The 19487-nt window shown below is 59.0% G+C and overlaps 6 protein-coding genes across 6 annotated transcripts; all 6 read left to right on the top strand.

The window, feature by feature from the left end:
- Positions 1-1759: 1759 nt before the first annotated feature.
- LMXM_28_1290 (conserved hypothetical protein) lies at positions 1760-3079 on the top strand (the record flags this gene model as incomplete). The annotated part of the gene is made up of 1 exon (XM_003876921.1): positions 1760-3079. One exon carries the CDS (start codon positions 1760-1762, stop codon positions 3077-3079), a length of 1320 nt encoding a protein of 439 aa, XP_003876970.1.
- Positions 3080-3621: 542 nt separating this feature from the next.
- On the top strand, positions 3622-4818 carry LMXM_28_1300 (conserved hypothetical protein; the record flags this gene model as incomplete). The annotated part of the gene is made up of 1 exon (XM_003876922.1): positions 3622-4818. The coding sequence occupies one exon, from the start codon at positions 3622-3624 to the stop codon at positions 4816-4818; it is 1197 nt and encodes a 398-aa protein (XP_003876971.1).
- Positions 4819-5719: 901 nt separating this feature from the next.
- On the top strand, positions 5720-8404 carry LMXM_28_1310 (putative ATP-dependent RNA helicase; the record flags this gene model as incomplete). Its single annotated transcript, XM_003876923.1, has 1 exon — positions 5720-8404. One exon carries the CDS (start codon positions 5720-5722, stop codon positions 8402-8404), a length of 2685 nt encoding a protein of 894 aa, XP_003876972.1.
- Positions 8405-9810: 1406 nt separating this feature from the next.
- Positions 9811-11280, top strand: LMXM_28_1320 (putative prenyltransferase; the record flags this gene model as incomplete). The annotated part of the gene is made up of 1 exon (XM_003876924.1): positions 9811-11280. The coding sequence occupies one exon, from the start codon at positions 9811-9813 to the stop codon at positions 11278-11280; it is 1470 nt and encodes a 489-aa protein (XP_003876973.1).
- A 1144-nt stretch (positions 11281-12424) lies between these two features.
- On the top strand, positions 12425-13435 carry LMXM_28_1330 (conserved hypothetical protein; the record flags this gene model as incomplete). Its single annotated transcript, XM_003876925.1, has 1 exon — positions 12425-13435. The coding sequence occupies one exon, from the start codon at positions 12425-12427 to the stop codon at positions 13433-13435; it is 1011 nt and encodes a 336-aa protein (XP_003876974.1).
- Positions 13436-17855: 4420 nt separating this feature from the next.
- Positions 17856-18422, top strand: LMXM_28_1340 (conserved hypothetical protein; the record flags this gene model as incomplete). The annotated part of the gene is made up of 1 exon (XM_003876926.1): positions 17856-18422. One exon carries the CDS (start codon positions 17856-17858, stop codon positions 18420-18422), a length of 567 nt encoding a protein of 188 aa, XP_003876975.1.
- Positions 18423-19487: the final 1065 nt, after the last annotated feature.

Genomic DNA, 19487 nt, shown 5'->3' on the forward strand with positions numbered 1-19487 from the left:
GCCACATTGCATCTCACAGACTCCCACCCCGCCTTCAGGAACCTCTCCGCCCCCCCCCCAAAAAAAAAAGAAAGAAAACATTTTCTTGGTTATATTAGTGCATGTTTGAAGGACCGGATACAGGATATTTTGTTGTATGTATGGGAATAAAGGGAGGGAGGCGACGATACCTTCCTCGTGCACACTCCCCTCCTCCCTCTGCCCCCACTGATGTGTTTCCTCCTCTTTGCCCGTAGGTGTTATATATATATGTTGTGTGCGTGATTTTAGACAGACACCTGTGTGTGTGTATCGTGTGTCGTGTGTTGTGTAAAGCTTTCCTTTTCGTCTTTCCGTTTTTTTTCTTTTGGCGAGGCGGAGCGGAGCGGGGCGATGCGGCGGTGTTCGTGTTGATTGTGGTGTGGCGCATGTGTACCTCTCATCCACGTACACGTGCGCCCTTTTGGCTTCAATGGTGTTTGTTTTCAATTTTCAGTTTATTTTTTTTTCCTTTTTTTGTTTCTCTTGTGCGTTAGTTGTGGTTGTTTGCATGGTCTTCTTCATCAAAGCACGTACCATGATGTCGAGACACGCGCGAAACGCGCGCACGCTCACAACACACAAAAGGAAAGTGTGAGGCGTGTGACGGGGAAGATTGTCAAGTACTTAAAAAGTTCTTTTAAGTCTGAAGAGAAAGGTGAGGGGCACCGCCGAGGCGTCCTGAAGTGCCACTTTGTGTGTTGGCAGTGTGGTAAACCTGCAGCAACAGCAAGAGGAAACCAGGCGTCGGCCCATCCAACCGGTCTCTCACGGCTCGGCTGCCTTTGTTGCTTCTCGGTTGCTACAAGCAGCGCATAAAGGTGTCTTGTGCGCGCCGCGTGTGAGGCGCAGTGGGGGTGGACGGGGGAAGGTGCATCAACACCTTTGCGGCGTTCACAATTCGTGCATGGGCGTCTCCGCTCATCACCGTTGCATAGGCATTCCCTGAAAGGGTTGCTTCCGCTACACACGCCCCCATTGGATCCTCTCAGCTTAGCACCGAAAAGCGTGCCATGTTCGCTTGCACTCGAAGCGGCCACCTCCGAGGACCGACTTCACTCCTCGAATCGAAAGGCGTGCGGCAGGGGGCCGGAGGCGACATATCGGTCTCCTCATATTGTGTCTGTCACCGGCTGTGCCCCTTCCCCCCCCCCCACACACACATACACTTTTTTTTCTTCGCCCCCCCCCTTCCCCCTCCCAGCCGGCAGATTACCGTTCTCCGTGCAATATCCCAGTAACTCAAAGTCGTTACGGTATGCAGCGCAAAGTCGACAAAAAAAACGCAAAATGCCAAAGGGAGCGCAAGGTACGAATTTGCAAGAGTAATGCAACGATGCTGTGAGGCGGCTTCTGCGGGGCAACGAAAGGAAACCAGTGCACGTGCTCGTCGCTCTTCACTGTTGTCGGAGGCAAACACGCGCGCGGAGAGAGAGAGACGCGCATCCCTTATCGGGGAAGGAGTATTTGCATAGTCGCGGCAACCGGCCACAAGCAACTCCTGTGCTGGGGCTGTTTCCTGTCTTCTACGCGTTGTATGCGCCCTACACCTTTCCTTCCTCCCTCTCTTTCTCGATTTCCTGCTCATCATTTGATAGGAGTCATCACGCAGGACGTCGCAGCCGCGCTCAACGCAGTGGAAGGCACCGGTACTGCCGCCTCGCCGAAATCCTTTTGTTTTTCTTTTCCTACGCGTGCCTCAGTCCCCCGAGACCCTTCTCCGATTCCTGGGCCCCCTATCATGACGTCTCGGCAACCAACTCGGCGACTTGTGGATGTGCTAAAGCAGAACAGCAGGAAGGCGCTCGACCGCCACGCGGCGCAGTTGGCTGCGGCAGCGTCATCGCTTCCTGCTGAGGCCATTCAGACACGATTTCTGCGCAACCAGTTCCTCATCAACCCCAAATCTTTGCAGCTACTGTCGACAGAAGAACAGCTCACGCGGTGGCACGTTTTCGGGGTGTACAAGCCTCCATTCTGCCCCATGCGCCGCGCTGAGGCAGCGGACAACTACCACAACGTCTCCGTTGAGTCGTTCGTGGAGTCCGCACTTCAGTCGAAGAACATCTACCCGGTGCTAAAGCGTGTCTTGAAGCCGTCCGAGGTGCGCGTGCGTGTCCTATACAACCTTGACGGCTTTGCCTCAGGTCCAGTGCTCGTCAGCGTCTCCGATGCCCACCGCTACGCAACGTCGCTGCAGACGACAAGGATGGAGTACGATCTACTCGTTGGTGGGCATCTCCCGGTGCACGGCACTGGTAATCACACTGTCATCGACGTGGCGCAGCTCTTCCCTGGCGCCTCCGTACCTTTGCCCAGCAGCGACGTTGGCGTAGACACGGAAGAGGCATCTGCCGTTGTACCCCAAGCCCACTACGAGGTGAAAGAGAACGGATACTACAGCGTGCACCCAGTGTCGCTGCTACATATCGTGATTCGGAGCCCGCCAACGTCGCAGCCGCCGATGCTGGAACGCTTCGCGCGGGAGCAGCTTGGTACCAGTGTCATAGGTGACCCGCTGGTGATGGGGGAATTGATGCAGCTTCGCGCTAGCCCAGCTGCGTCCAGCTCACGCACATCGGCAAGCTCCACGAAGCAGAGTAGCGACTCTGCACGGAAGACTGAAGGGGCTGCGGAAGACGCCTGCAGTGGATCTAAGAGGGATCCAGCCGCTCGCGCAGCGGCCATGAGGCTAGCCGCGAACCCGCACATTGTCCCCTGGCGCGGCGACTGCGACTTTCCCCGTGTCTTTATGCACCTGCGTGAGGTGCGAATCGACACCAGCGCTGAGACCCCGAGCAGCGCCTCTGAAGGGGTCTATGCGCAAGGCTCACACTCTATGCCCCATGGCGCCACAATGGCCTTCATAGGCAGCCACCACAGCGGCAGCGCTTCACCAGAGCAGATGCAGGCACAGCAGTTTGCACAGGCACAGGAGATTCAGGTGCACTGCCGCAAGTGTTTCGATGGTCTCCTGCAGAAGCAGCTGAACGCCTCATGCAAGTCTCGCCGGATGGGCTTACTAGATGGCACTTGGACTCCACAGACAGAGTACTTGTGAGGTGTCGGGCACAAAAAAAAACAAAGGAGGGCCACAGACGCCGTCGCGAGAAGGGAAGAGCAGCTGTGCGGCGCGGAGGTGGTGTAACCGATGGGGTGCAAGACGCGCGGTTCAGACAAGGAAGGAGAGCAGGTGAGGAGACCCGCGCAGCGGGTGCGCACGTGTGCGTGGCGTGCGTGTGAGTGAGTGCTTCAAGCCGCTATTCCATAAGTCTCGCTCTCGCTCTTCTCACCTGCGTGCTTGTAAGGACTTCTTTGTGTGTTTTGTGATCTGCACCGACATCTGCTCCGTTGAGGCACGTATCAAGGAACTACCAATGCAAACGTCTGCGAGAGCCACACACTGTAACTGTGTAAGGCTTCACCTACACCCACCCGGAGCTATCCAGGATCCGTCTTGGCGACAGCTGGGTCGCACGCTTTTACCTCTCTGCGCCTCCAGATTACCTGCCCATGCTCGGCACCTAGGCGCACACTTGCTGGATTTCTCGAAACTCCTCCTCGTCTGCTCTCTCTGTGAAAGACACGAAGCTTCCCGTGGACATGGACAGGATACCCGACGCCTTGCGGCGAATGTCGCCTTCCACACACAAGCAAGGCATACAGGCACATACAGAAAGGTCTGCAGGCGTTCGCCCACGCACGGGAGGTGTGCACAAGACAACGGGCCACGAGAGCAGTGACGCCGATGACATCGTCATTCCAGACACGGAGCAGTTGATGCAGTCGAAGCGGCTGCAGCTTCTCGCAGATCAGCTAGAAAGCTCACTCCGCGTCCTGCGCCGGAAGCTCGACCGCATGGAGAAGCGGATGGAGAACGCCGGCCGTGGCGCCCTCCTGCCCTTCCAGCTGCGTCGAGCCCATCAGGAGAAGGAGGAGCTGAAGCGCGAGATTGTGGCAACGCAGCGGACCATCAAGAGGCTGACGTTCATGTCAACCCAGATGAAGCAGATGATCGTGCTCAAGAGTGAGGTGCTTCAGAGCACACGCGCGCGTCTTCTGGAAGAGATCAAGACGCTGGAGAACCAGGTCAAGGAGAACGCGGTGCAGATTCATCGCGGTTATGTTCAGCGCATCAACATGCTGCAGCGCTACTGGCCGTGGCGTCAGCTACGCGAGCTCGGCGACACCGCGGTGGGTAAAACCTTCGAGGAGGAACTGGCGCGAGGTCCTCGGTACCGCAACATTGGGATTCAAAACAGCATCCAGACCGACTACATTGTTCAGCAGCTGCACTGGTTGCAGGAGCTGGGCAGCCGCGAGGGCGTCTTTCGCGGTCACCTGCGCCTCCTGGAAGGCATGGTCGAGGACTTGAACGATATTGCCGATCTGCTCGAGACCACCTTGACGTGCCCCGTTTGTGGCATGCTCTACGAGAAGCCCGTGATCCTCTGGCCCTGTGGTCACTCCTTCTGCCTCCCCTGCGTTGAGTGCCTCGAGATTGCACCGCGTTTGTACCGCTGCCCGACGTGCGGCAGCATCGGCAGCGAGGGGTTCGTGCACAACCTGCTGCTCGCCGAGACGGTGGCCAAGTGGATGTTCAAGGATAAGGGATACGGAGACACTCAAACACCCCTCAACACCATCCGTGTTCATCTTCCGCGGTTTCGGCAGGACAAAATCCAGTCGCGGATTTCGCAGCTGAAGAAAGACCTGCGAGAGTCGACCGAGAGGGCCGCCTCGCCGGGGAAGGATTCTGCCGAGCGGAAGGACATCGCCGTCTCCTATCGACTCTATTAACGGCGTGGCGCACAAGCGCGTGAGAGCGATGGCCGGTGTTCGTTGCGGACAGGATAGCCTCGCTGTGTGTGTATGGGAATCTGCTTGCACTTTCTCTCCTCCCATGTCCTCGATGGGGGCTCGATGATGTACAGTATGCGCGCCTCACTTTCGAATTCCTATGTGGACAGCTTGGTGACGGGCGACGCCCACGTTTTTTCTGTCGTTGTTGGTCGCCACGTGACGATGCTGCCGCCGCGGTCTCTCTTGGTTTCGTCCTCTGTTTCACTGCTGCTCGCGCGCTCTCGTGCCGCCTTCTGCCGGTTTCCTCAGCGGGAATGGAACACGAATCGCGACGAGGTCACGAACGACCAAGCAAAAAAAGGGGGCCTAACACGCACGGGGTAGGAAAGTGGAGGCGAACACATCCTAGCGTGCCCGAGTTTACCGCCTCGCGTGCGGAAGCGGACGTTCTGCCTTGTCCACGCTTCGCCCGATCGGAGTGGGTTTTGTAGCGCCGTCTGCCCACCACAGCGTTGTTGGGGGGAAGGGCGGGAATTTGTAAACGATCGACGCGGAGGATGATGTGAGGGTCAACACTCCTCCCACGGTGTGTCTCGTGACTTTACAGAGCGAGTGGCCTCTCTGCGGTGCCTCGACAACTCTCCCGCACACTCCTTTTTGCTGGCCTGCACTTGTCCTGCCCTACTGCCCACTGTCTCTGCCTCTTCTGCCCCCCCCCCCCTCCATGGATCTGTTATCACACTCTCACCGTATGCATTCTTGTGCCCCTCACACTTGTGGGACTTTTTTTTGTACGTGGTGTCATCACGACACTCTCCCCCCCCCTCGCTGCCGCGCCTCCCCCCCGCCCTCTAGCCCGTTCAGGGATAACCGCAAACCGCCAATATAAGCAGGCCCTATGAGTGGAAGACGGACGATGCGCGAGGCTCGCGACGACGCCGAGGACATGCGCCGCGCCAAGATGCGGGCAAAACAGCAGCGCTGGCAGGAGCGCCAGGAGCGCTCCAAAGAAAGCCGCGAAGAGATTGACAAGCTGCAGCTGCGCTGCGCCGATATGCGTCGCGAATTGGAGGACATCGCCGAGTCGAACGAGGCGAACACGTCCACGGAGCACCAGTACTCCAAGTTCACGGAGCTGCCCATCTCGCAGCGCACCCAAATGGGGCTGGAGCGCGGCCATTACACCATACTCACACCCATCCAGAAAGGCTCGCTTCACCTGGCCCTCGCCGGCTTCGATGTCCTCGGCGCGGCCAAGACGGGCTCTGGCAAGACCCTCTGCTTCGTCATCCCGGTTCTTGAGTGTCTTTATCGCGAGCACTGGTCATCAGACATGGGGGTTGGGGCACTGCTTCTGAGTCCCACGCGGGAGCTGGCGCTTCAGATCTTCAAGGTGATGCAACTCGTAGGCTACAAGCACGTCCTTTCGGCGGCACTCCTCACCGGCGGGCGCGATGTGCAGGAGGAGCGCAAGCGGCTGCACGCCATCAGCATCATCGTCGGCACCCCAGGCCGCATCCTTCACCACCTCCAGGATGACGCGGAGCTTGTCCTTGACAACATGCAGCTCTTCTGCATGGACGAGGCGGACCGGCTGCTCGACATGGGCTTCCGTGAGGCTATCACCAGCATTCTCGCGTACCTGCCCCCACAACGGCAGTCGCTCCTCTTCTCGGCTACTCAGACGACGGATGTGCAGATGCTTGCCCAGATGTCCCTCAAGAACCCGCGTTATGTCTCCATGCAGGCCATCACTGCCGCCCCGACGCCGATGACGTTGTGCCAGAATTTTGTTGTTGTTGAGCTGCACAAGAAGCTGGATGCGCTGCTGATGTTTCTGAAGCGCCACCCGAACGACAAGATCGTCGTCTTTGTGAGCACCTGCAACCAGGTAAAGTTCATGCACCTTGCGTTCTCCAAGATCCTCAAGAAGATGCGCATCCCCTCCATGTGCCTGACCAGCAAGATGAAGCAGTTCCGTCGCGAGGAGGTGTTCCTGACCTTCTGCCGCTGCAAGTCGGCAGTGCTCTTCTGCACCGACGTCGCCTCGCGTGGGCTCGATTTTCCACTCGTGCACTGGGTCGTGCAGTACGACTGCCCGGACAGCGCGCAGACCTACATCCACCGCGCCGGTCGCACGGCGCGTGCTGGGGCGCGTGGGGTGAGCCTGCTCTTCCTCACCCCGCGTGAAACGCCGATGCTGAGCTACCTGCATCACAAGCATGTCCCGCTGCGGGAAATCGCCATCAAGCCCGACTACCTCACCTCCTCGCACGAGATATTCGTTGCGCTCGTGGTGCAGGGTCTGAAGTACGAAGCGCAGAAGGCCTTCATAGCGTACCTGCGCTCCGTTTACTTTGCCTCCAACAAAAATGTCTTCGAGGTGGCCTCCATCGAGGTGGAGGCGTTTGCGAAGTCGCTCGGCTTGCCCGTTGTGCCGGACATGTCAGAGCTGCAGAACCTGCAACGCAGCGCCAAGAATTTGCCGTGGGACGTCGTCAACTTCATCGCGCAGAGGGGCGGTGGTGGCGCTGACAAGGCCGGCAGCACCCTGACACGGAAGGAGAAGCACCTACAAGCAACGGACATGTACCGTGTCATGGAGCAGAAGCAGCGGTTCGCCAACAAGAAGGGTGCCCTGCCCGGTGATGGCTCGAGTAGGGGCGATGGCTCTTCGGGTGACGCGGGCAGTGACGATGACGACTTTCTTGTGAAGAGGGAGCCTGCTGGCGCCTCCAGTAGTGGAGCATCTGTCTCCGTCAAGGCTGGCACTGTCGTAGCGGACTCAAACTCATTGCACCTGACCCTGGAGGAGCGCCTCGCGGGCCTCTCAAAGAACAAGCGTCGGAAATTGATTGAAAATGCAGACATTCGCGTGCGCGACTTGGGACTCAACCAGCGCATCATCTTCCACGACGACGACGACGAGCCCGATGAAGGGGTCAACGCCATGGGGAATGGTGGCAGAAGCGGGGCGAAAGGTAGCGCGGCACACTCGTCTCCCAGCGACGACGATGCGGATGCGGAAGATGAGACCACCGTCGCCGGCCTGCTCAAACAGGCCGTGTTGCGGCACCGCGAGGAAGACAACAAAGACTTTGACAGTAGCAGCGACGACGCGGACTTCACGACAAAGCTGCAGACGCGCGTGCAAGCCAACAAGGCCGACGACCTCGAGCGTGCCAAGAAAATGCGGCGGCTGCGACGCCTGCAGCGGCAGGGCCGCGTATCGCACAAATCGACTGTTGACGAGAGCGGCATAAAGACTGCCAACGGCGGACCTCGCCCAGCCAACTCGGACGATGATGCGGATGACGGCAGCGATGCCGAGAGCACCGGCTCCATCAGCCGTCTTCTCAAAGCGGCACGCGGCGAGCTCTATAGCGACGACGACGACAACGACGAGGACGGCGGAGAAGAGGAGGGCCTCTTCGGCCGCGCAAGTGCTGCGCGTAAGCGCACACGTGAAAACGGCGCATATCACGACATTGATAGCAGCGACAGCAACGACAGTGAGGGGGACGCCGATGAAGCTGCCTCTCCGCCACCGCCGCCGCCGAAGAGGTCGAGGCAGAGGCGCTGAAGATATACATATCAAAAAAAAATACGACACCGCGCAAGGTATACCCCACCCACCCCTGCTGCCCACGCCTTGTTCAGCACCGGTGCCCAACGCTGACGATGTGGCGTGATCGCTTGTTGTCGTTTTTGCTCGTAAGCACAATTGGGGAAGGGGGAGCGGTGAAAAAAAATGCGGAAAGTGGTGGACGAGCGAGCTCGTGTGCGTGGAGGGAAACAGGTGCTGTTTGTATGTTGTGCCCCGCTGTTGTGTGTGTGAGTGTATGTGTGTGGGTCTTGCTTTTCGTTTTGTTCCGTTTCACGTTTAAAGTCATGATAAGCTAACGCCTAGGCGTCTTGATGTGTTTCTTGTGGTTTCGGTGCCACCGACGCTTCTCCCTCCCCTCCCATATTGTGTTTCACGTCCACGCCCGCACCTCTTCTTCTGAAACTCCTGCCGCTTCAACGCCCTTTCACTCACTTCCCTTCGCACCATTGCGTCCGCCCTTTCTACCTCACTGACAACCGTCTTGAGCTGGACGCGCGACAGTAGCGGAAGACTGAGAATTCCTCTGTCGGGAGGAGGCGGATCCTAATTGACTGAGGACGTGAGAGGATGCCCTTGCAATCATGGTAACCATGTGAGAGTGGGTGTGAGGGAGGGAGGGCTCATCGACTGGGTCGAAGACGTACTCTGCTGCTGTCTTGTTGGCAGAGCGAGTCGCAACACTACTCCCCTTGCCCTCTTCCCTTCCTCCGCCCTTCTCTCCTTCTTTGTTGTGGAAAAGGGTGCCCTCGTCGTGCTGGCATATCTGTGTGTGGGTGTGGGTGTGTCTCCCAATGCCGCCACAGGCGCGTAAGTCAGGCAGAGCAGAGCACAAAAAGAAAACGGAAAATGTACGCTGCACGTGCACTGTGCACGTATGATGCCCTCTCCTCCTCGCATTCTTGACACGAATCCCCCGCAGAATATGCAGAGGTCGGAGGAGATGGAGAAGTAGAAAATTTGATGCTGGTCTTTTTTTTTACGAGCGCACCGCGTATCTTGCTGCTCGTTGGCATCTCCATTTGGATTCACGCCTCCTCCCCACCCGAGAGACCCGCGCGTGAGGGAGATGCGGAGAGAAGGGAAGGAAAAGGGCACCATGTGCGGCGCCACGATCAACTGCCAGAGGTGCGCGTCCGCTTGCATGTGCGCCTTCACAGTTCTACGTGATGTTGTATTCTCCCTGCACTGACCCTCTCCGTCGCCATCATCGACGCTCCGACACCGCCCACTCACATACACTCCCGGGCAACTGCCACCCCGCTCCTCTTTGTGCTCTTCGTACCATCTGGGCACTCAGGCCTCTCACCCATACCCAGGTCTCCGAACAGTGCGCCTCCACTCTAGTCCTCCACCCTCCCCCTCCTCCTCTCCTCGCGCTCGGCATGCTTCGACGGACCCCGTTCTGGCCGAAAGTAACCCGCTCGTGGACGAAGTCTTCGATCAGCGCTGCAACGGCACACTTTCCTGACGCTGTCCGCGCAGACCCCGCCTCGTCCCGCACCGGATCGACCTCAGCAAAGGAGTCGCGCAGCTGGAAGCTTGGCGATGACACCGTCAAGGCAGAGAAGCTCCCAAAGCACTTGCAGCTTGCCGTGCGTAAGCTGCAGCTCTACGGCGACCTTGTTCGTTTTAGCCGACCGGTTGGCTGGCAGCTCCTTGTCATCCCTTGCTACTGGGGCTCCTCTTTGGCAGTGACGCGGGCGCTTGTCTGGGAAGGGGCGGACCCGGTGGCGCTCTGCGCCCCGCTCATTCCCCTTCACTTGTTCGTCCAGTTCTTGCTCGGCGCCTACCTCATGCGCAGCGTAGGGTGCATCGTAAACGACATGTGGGACCGCAAGTTTGATCGCATGGTCGAGCGCACCGCGCAGCGCCCACTCGCCTGTGGCGCCATATCCATGACAGAGGCCTCCGCGGTCCTTCTCTTGCACCTCTCTGTGGCCGGCGTGATCGCGCTCAACCTCTCGCCGGCGGCCCTGCAGGCGTGCGTGGCCATCACGCCGGTATGGTTGTTGTACCCCTTCATGAAGCGCATCACTTACGCCCCACAGCTCTTCTTGGGTCTGTGCTTTAACTGGGGCATCTTCGTCGGCTACGCGGCGGTGCTGGGGCGTGTCGACATGGCCGTGTGTCTGCCAATCTATTGCGGCGCCGTGATATGGACCATCTTGTACGACACCATCTACGCCTACCAGGACCGCCTCGACGACCTCAAATGCGGCGTCAAGAGCACTGCTATTTGGATTGGGGAGCGCAAGTACATTCTGAATGCCATGGTGGCGCCCATCGGAGCGAGCATGCTCATCGGTGGCTTTCTGGCGTCGCAGTCCTTGCCCTACTACATCGGGATCATATTGTGCATGTACCACCTGCACTCCATTGTGGACGACGTAAACATCTACGACAGCTGGTCCTGCGCGCAGGGGTTCAAGCGCAACGTGCGACTCGGCATGTACGTCTTTCTGGCGATGTGCCTTGGCAACCTCTGCTGGGCTTTCGCGTCCGAGCACGAGGCGGAGCTCGACAAGAACACCGACAGCGCCCCGAAGAGCTCGATGCTCTCGCGCTTTCTGTTCCTCGATCAGGAGGCGCGCGGGCCAACTTACACAAAAGGCAGTTTCAACTGGGCAGACCGCTTTATGCATCCGGCGTTTGTGCAGGCGGAGAGCGCCAAGGCTGCCGGTGCCACTGAGGCACCGCCAATTCCAGCCTGGATGCGGCGTGAGTACTTTTGGCAGAACGTTTCGGCCATCCTCCTCTTCTGCGGCGTGGCGGAAGACACGGTGGCAGCGTGGTCGACGTTCTCATACGAGTGGATGGACCACTACAACATGTTCTCGAAAGCATCCCCGTAGGCAACCGTGTGTACGCATGGGAGGTGGGAAGAGAGGGTGCACGCCGGAGGTGGAGGGAGGCCGGACGAGCCTCCTGTGCCGCATTGCCTCCGGAACACGAGAGGCAGAGACCGGCGAGTCGCCATTGCACTCCGCCTGATCGGCTGCTCCCGCCACCAAAGCCACCGAGCGCTAATCGCATCACTACGCTGATGCCGCTCCCTCTGTGCACGTGAGCCGGTTTCTTCTGCCCTGGAAGAGAGGGGGAAACGGCGGAGGTCGCACTGCGTTATCGATCCACCTTCACAAGCCGTTATCACAGACATGGCATATCTCGTTTTTCCTTGCCTCGCGCTTGCTCTGTTGTGCTGGTCTGTGGTTGTGCTCCATATAGGTATGCTGTGAAGAGTTGGGTGGGGTCGCCTTGCAATGGGAGCGTCGATGGTGTCTGTATGTATGTATTCGCCGAGACAGGCACAGTCGGGCTGCAGTGGTGTGCGAGGTTCGGCGGTGTAGGGGGGAGGAGGGGGGTCAGCGGGTGGTGAGCAGGAGGTAGCAAGCGCGCATGTATCCAGACGTAAAAGCCATTATCGTTACCAACTACTTTGAAATCAAACCAACCGTGGAGACCCATAGCGAACTACAGCATATCTTTGTTGGCACTCCGCGTCGACGACTCTGAGAAAGCGATGGGGCGTGCGTGTGCAAGACTTTCCCTGCCTCTCTCTATGCTTTTCCTACCTTCACCGTCCGCGACCTTGCGCACGGCGCCTCTCCGACTTTGCGTCCTCACTGACTCGTGTGGCCGACCCGCAGAGTGCAGCACCCTTGGAGGACATGCTCGCCAACTGTCCACCGCTCGCCGGCAGCCCTTATCTTCGCGTGTGAAGCGCCCCGTGTACATTGCAACGACTCGTTTTCTGTGACTCTCCAGTGTATCTATCCTCACCCCCAAAACTTGTCAACGCACCGGTCTCTCACTCACTCACTCTCTCTGTCCACGATCGCTGGACTTCGTAGGCACCGCCTTTTGAGGGTGGCCGATCCAGTTCACGAGAGCACCGCCGTGCCCTGTTGCCCCCTCTGTGCTCTTTGTACGCCTGCGGTCGCATCTTCCGTCCCGACGCCCGCGCTGTGCTTCTCTTCACCACAGCTGCAGCGTGCTATGGCGGAGCACCAGCAGTCGTTTTTTGCGCAGGCCGTGTCGCCCCTGACACCCGAGGCGTCGCCCAAGAGCCACGCTGCTTCCATCACGTCCGCGTCGCATCGGCACACAGCGGCAGACGAGGCGCGTGCCTCTGCACCACCTCAGCGCCGAGCGAGTGCTGCGGGAAGATGCGCAGCGTCTCCTGCGGCCGCGCCACCCCCGCGCATTCACGGAAAAGCCTGGCTCTTCCATACGGTGCTGCTGCCATCTATCCGAACGACGGACTTTCGTCGTGACGGCAGCGTACAGCAGCACCGTCGCGGCGACGTGCAAGAAAAAGCCGCGCCACTGCTCGCGCGCGACCACCTGACACATGTGAGATCCCCAAAGTCAACTGGGCGTGCGAGCACCAGCGCTTCCGTCGATCCTGCGCCGACCTTCTTGATGGAGCCGAATCACTTTTTTTTCGCAGACACCCCGTCCCCCTCTGGCAGCGGTGGGTCACTGGCGGACCGCTATAGCCTACGCACGCTCTACACGTCCCGCTGTGTCAGCCTTGGCATGCGGCGGCCATTCGACCACCTTTTGTACCAACTTCCCAGTGAAGCGGGCCAAGGCGCAGCGGATCAGTTGCGCATGCTTGTTGCGCGAGACACGTACGTCCCCGCCAAGGCGTGCCAGGCGCTCACGGTTTTGTTGCCCTACTGCACCGGGCTCGAGTACATCAGCCTGAGCAACGCAGGGCTGCGGAGCAAATCCGGCTTCATGACGGGTGTGAATGCGCTATTGGACGCGCTCATCTTCGGCCCAGCGGGCAGCGGCATCGGTGCGGCCCTACACACCATTGATCTCTCCATGAACAAGCTCGACGACCGCACCGGTCGGCGACTCGTGCGCCTCGTCCAGCGACAGCCTCACCTGCGTGTGGTGAATATTGACGGCACAGAAATCAAGGACAGGATGAAGACACGCATAGCTGAAGAGCTTCGACGGAACTCGAAGGCGCACACCGCCGATACCGCTCGATGAGGCAGATGAGGGGCAAACTGCCGCCGCTACCGCGGCTTAGCTCTTTGCCCTAGCTGGCCCGCTGGTGAAGCCAGGGGTGGCATCCGTGCTTCGCGGCGACGATTCCAACGGGCTGGAGGACAAGCTCCCTGCTGTGCGCGACGGTGACGGCGCCGCTTCCATGACAGCCTTCACAGCGAGTGAACGGCACAGCTCACACCGCAGTGACTCACAGGGGCTTGCTGGCCACAAAGCAAGCAGAGGCCTGAACGCCAGCGCGAGCAACGCGGACCCGGCGGAGGCAGGCGGCACTCAAGAGGAGTGACAGTGATGATTCCCAGCGGCCTATGCCCACTGACACGGCGACGGTGCTGAAGGTCTTCGACCTGCACGTGCTCGTGTGCCCCCTCACCCTTTTTTTTGAAGGACAGCATGAAGGGGAGGAAGGCAAGGGGAAGGTAAAATGGCATTCGCACAAGAGATGCGATGGTGGCGATGCGGGGAACACCCCATGCCACATGGGCGCCGAGGCTCATTGTTTTTCATATCCTTGTCGAAAGGAGTGGGCAAGCCCTGCCCAATCCCCCCTCCCTCCCTCCGGCCAGTGTTCCGACCGACATGGACACGCATGCGCACACCGAGGTCAAAACCCTCTGCGTGGTTTGTTTTGTGCCTGACGACCCGATCCCCCCCCTCTCCTTCCCATCACCCAATGCTGCCTGTGCCTTGTGTGCTTGTACAAGGCCACTTCCTGCGTGTGGGAACCATTTCGGTCACCTCCTGGTTCTTGTGTGTCTCGTGGAAGACGTCGCACCGATGCGGCCGCCTCCCTCCACCCACGCCGTACACACTGGCAGTTTCATCTCACTTTCATGCCTTGTCTCCTCCGCATGGGCTGCCCTGCTCTCCTTTGGCGACGTCCGTTTCTTCCTCCCCCTTCCCTCAGGCGCCATCCGTTCTTACCGGGGAAGACGACGACAGCGGAAAGATGTCCAAGGCAAACGGGGCAATTCGTGTTTCCATGTATCTGTGTCCTCGCGAGCCGACCGACTCCCATCCTTCTTTTTCCCTTGTCTTCTCTCATCTCGTGTTGGCCTCGAGCCGCTTCGCCTTGAGCGTTTCCTTGCGTTCCTTCTGGTCTGTTTTCTGGAACTGTTGCTCCAGCTTGTGCCCTTCTCATGTCGGGCGCCTTCTTTGTGCATGTCTGCGCTGCAGAGCGTTTTGTCGATGGTCCCCTCTCCTCCCCCCGTCTCGTCTCGCCTCGCCTCGTCGCGGTTTTCTTCCGTGTTGCTGCGACATTGTGTGTGTGTGTGCGCGCCATCCTTCGTTCTTTTTCGTTTTTTTTCGTTGTCCTGATACCGATTGGAACTACACCGGGGGAGAGCAGTGGCTATACGCAGGTCACGACGTCGTCAGCAATCGTCACGCCTTTTCTATACCTCTCTTTCTTTCGCTTTCTCACTCCTCGCCTGCTCGCTTCTTTGCTCTTGCCCCCGCTCTCTGGTCGCATCGCTCACACAGGGCAGAGGGGTGCGCAGGGCGAGGCGGCGCGAGTGGGTGTCTATTCTGAGCACACGCGCGCATCTAGACCATGCTGGAAAAGGGAGTGAAAGCTATGACAATGCTCGAGTGCAGTCACAGCGCGCGCGCTTTTTTGTTGTTGTTGTTGGCCACTTCGAGCCAAAAGGAAAAGAACCCAAAACGGTAGGCAGGCTTGTCGTGTCGTGGCTCTGCCACCACGAATCCCCGCCCCCTTCTCGTTTCTTCTCCAGCCTATCACCGAGTGAGGGCGGCGTCCCTAGCAAGTGAAAGTCTGCGGCGGAAGGTTACTTGCCTTAGTCTCTCGTCCTCATCTCCATTTTTTTTCCTGCTCCCGCTCTCGTGAACGCCACGTTGCCCTTCGGCGACAATGTACATGCTCGGCAAAGTTGTTCTTCTTCGGTTTGGCGGTGAGGGAGGGGAGCGGTCACGTCTCCTGTGGCTTGGGTCTCCGCGTTTAGGGTTAGGGTGGGGGCACCCGAAGGAAACCGCAGCTCATCTCCGAGATTCGCCCCACCCACTCGTTTTCTGCCGATCAAAAGGGAGCAAGCAACGAAAAAAAAAGAGAAGAAAGGGAGCGCATCGATACAGATGGGTTCGGCTACTGTGCTCTCCGTTTCGCAGTTACCCATCTGCCGTCACCACCACTCCCTCCCCTCCCTCCTCGGTGAGCTCGTCATCGATGCCCCTCTGTACAAGGGCAAACCGCCTGCTCTTCTGCGAGGGAGAGCAAACAATGGAAATGCGAAAAAGCGGCTGAGCGGCGCCATTTTTCAGTGGCCGTTAGCCGGGTGGAACCTTCCACGGTGCTGCACTGCTTCCTCTACACACTATCCTTTTGCTTGCTTCTCGTCCTCTCTCTCTCTCTCCCTCTATCTTGCTGCGCGCGCGCGTCGGGATCAAACGGCCGCCTCCGCTCACCAGGCACGCATCCTCCAATCAGACGCGAGAAGCCAGCAGTGAAATCGCCATGCACTCCATTCAACGTTGCGTCAACGCATGCGCGCACACCAGCGCATCCTCCGAAAACCTCCGAGGGGGCAACTGAGGCGGGACGAAAAGGCTCCCGTGCACCGACTACAGGGAACGTCTGCAGCCGCACACGTGCTTGCCTCTTTCTTTGGCTGGTTGCGTTTTCTATCGCCCTCTGAGGGGACTTCTAACGGACTCTCCCTCACTGCTCCCCTCGACATGATCAGGTCCAGCTGACGACACCGCCGTCCATCACTGCGACGTTCCACATGCATGGCACGTTCCTGTTGTTTGCCCACAACGTCTCCGCCTAAAAAAAAAACAGAAAAGCCGTGGACAAACTTCAGGCTGAGCGCCACATTCCCTTTATCTGCGCAGCATGACGGCGCGCGCGCGTACGACCAATGAGGGGAATACTATCCTGACGCAAGAAATGCGCCCCATCATCACACGCGAGTTGGCATGTGTCGCGCTGGACTGGGAAGAGTTCACCACATGCATCTATCAAGAAGACTACTCGTCCATAAACAGCAAAGCAGATGTTTGCGGTCAAGACAGCAACGACCTCCTCTGCCCCCCCCCCCTCTCTCTCCTCGGCCGCTTGACCCCGTGGCCTCGGAAGGCTGAAAAGGTCTGTGCGAAGGTCTAGTACTACTCGAACAGCTCACCTCTGCTGGAAGTGCCGGGGCAGACGACTAAGGACAACGACACTCGCGTGTCGGCCGCGTGACTTAATCGCTGCCGAACTGCGTGGAGGTGATGGCCGTTGGTGTTAGCAAGGGAGTGGCACTAGCGCAGGTGCCGTGGGGGTACATCAGCTTCCGCGATGACGCGTAGGACACGTTGTTGGTCATGATGGCCGGCGCCGGCTGCGTCACGGAAAACACGCCGGATACCCCCCTCAATGCTGTCTCCCTCGGCAGGGATGGGAACTTGCCAATGATGTGTTGGAAGGCAAACGACGGTGTGGCAATGAAGCTCGTGAGGGTATTCCAGCTGGAGTAGTCGCCCGCAGGCGATGGAGAGTGGCGAGGGGGACAGATGCGCATTGAGGGATGTGCTAGACGGAGTTGTTGTTCCACACTTGTGCTGTGCTGTCGCACACAGCTGTGTGCGAGGCGCTACGCTTCAGCACCGTTTTCCTCTCCCACGCACTTCTCTCCGCCTCTGCCGTTTCGCCGTTCGGCAGGCGCCGGACAGAGCGGCGCGTTTTTCACGTTCTAGTTCTGCCCTGTTTCTCCGTCGGGGTCGCATGTATGCGGGTGAGACGGCGAATTCACGGCAGCGACGGAGCCGCGTATGATCACCACAAAAAAATGCAAAAGGAAAGCGCGCGCGTTCCTCGATAGCATCCATCCATCCCGTTTCCCTCTTCCCCTGCCGCTCTCTCTCTCCACAGCCTACAGGCGCAGACGCGCCCATCTCCTCCGCTTCCCTGTGCCACATGTTCAGCACTGTGTGGCTTAGAGCCACCGCCGCGGAATCGGCGATGGCCGGCGGTGCCGCTGCACGCGACATTCCATTTCGCTTTGTCGCCTGTGACATGGACGGCACCGTCCTCTCGCCGCACCACACCCTCAGTGAGTACACAGCAGAGACGCTGCGCCGACTAACGCAAGATCACAACGTACCCTGCATCTTCGCTACTGGACGCGTCTACGCCGACGTGGCCGTCATCAACCGGAACATGCAGCGCTTTTTTCAGGAGCGTCGCCAGCAGTGGTCGCCGGTACCGGCCACCACGTGGGCCCACACCCCTACCTACATCATCACGTCCAACGGGGCAGTCGCCCACGACGCCGCGACCGGCGAGCTAGTGCTTGAACAAGCCCTCGACCCGGCCGTCGTCCGTGAAATATATCACCTGCTTCCGACCAGCGAGACGCGCATCAACACTGGCATCATCCAAGGCGAGCACTGGTTCTACCGCATGAACTGGGAAGAGATGCTGCAGTTCCACAAGGAATCGGGATATCGGTACCAGGTGCTGGAGCTCATCCCCGACGTTGACAGTAGGATGGGCATCAAAGCCAAGAGCACGCCGACCGCCGCCTCGTCAGCCGCCGACGGGAACCTGGACCATGTGCACAAGATCTTCTTCTCAAGCTGGAATCGAACCGTCCTGGAGAAGCTGGAGCAGGTGCTTCAGGAACGCTACGGCAACGACTTGACAGTGAGCTTCTCAGCGCCTCACAATGTCGATATCACCGCCAAAGGGGTGACAAAGGCGTGGGCCCTGGAGCGTCTCTACGCGCAAATGGCGCCCTTGCCGCACGAGACAGCGTCGACGGCGACGCCGGCGCAGCGGCTGAAGGCCACCGTCGCGTTCGGCGATGACCTCAATGATGCCGCGATGCTGAGTAGCGTGGGCCGCGGCTTCATAATGGGCAACTGCAGCCTGAAGCTTCGGCAGCAATGCCCGGAGCTGGAGGTGATTCAGACTAACGCCGAGGACGCTGTCGCCCGCAAGCTACGCGAGGTATTCCGCTTGGAATAGCCCCTCTTGTTGTGCTCCGAAAGAGGAGAGGGAGGCGGCGCACCGGCGTAAGGTGCACCGAGGCAAAACACGGCATATCCTCCATCCCTGTGTGGTTGCCCGGATGTGGTGCCGCGCGGCTCTTGTTACCTGAGCGCACACGTCCAAAGTAACGGTCTCCTTATTCTCAGTTGCAGGTGCGTTTTTGCCCCGAGTAGCCGAAGAAGGCGGCTGATCGGCACCTCTTTGTCTGTCTTGCTCTCCGGTGGGATGCCCGGACGTGTGACATTGCGTACAAGCGACTGCGCGGAGCACCATCACCATTCATCCACCCTGGACGCCAATCTGGCGCGAGGCCTCTTTCCCTTACACACGCAGGGAGCTGTATTGTGCGCCTGCTCTTCTTTCTCGACCTCCCTGACGTTCGCTCTCATGGTTGTCTTGGTTTGCCTTGCACAGTCTCCACTTTTTCCGCACCTCCTCCACGTATAGAGGTATGCATGTGTATATATATATATATTCATGGCTTCTCGTGCCCCCTCCCCCCCTCCTCACATGACACCCCTGCTTCCGGTCACCCAGGTGGGCTTCGGACCGGGCAGGAGCACCGCCGTCTCGCTATCTTTTGCTGATTCGTTTTGCAATGGCCAAAAAAAGGTGGGTACTCGCACTTCCTCATCGGCATTGCTGTCTCTCGCTGTTTGCCTTCTATCACTGCCCACTGCTTCACGTTCCCACCACCACCCTCCCTCCCTCCAACTCCTCCAACCCCCTTCATCAAACAGCCTCGTTGTTGTTTATCGTTTCCTCCCTCTTCGTGGCAAGCCGGGCAGAGCAGTACCGTGCAGTGCCGCTGAGGCAACAATACGATTCACCATCCCCGCATCGACAGTGCTGACGGCACGTGCATCTTTCGGTGTCTCCTCTCTCTCCCCTCCCTCACAGGCGCGCTACGACGACATACCCACACATATCACCAATAGAGAAAGGTAAGCCAAGCGAGTCGCACTCGGTTCCGCAAACGCGGCCCGGTAGAACGTGCTCGTGGGATACGTGCACCCCTTGAACCTCTGCCTCACCTCTCCC

This window comes from Leishmania mexicana, chromosome 28 (assembly GCF_000234665.1).
Source record: "Leishmania mexicana MHOM/GT/2001/U1103 complete genome, chromosome 28".
NCBI classification, from domain to species: domain Eukaryota; phylum Euglenozoa; class Kinetoplastea; order Trypanosomatida; family Trypanosomatidae; genus Leishmania; species Leishmania mexicana.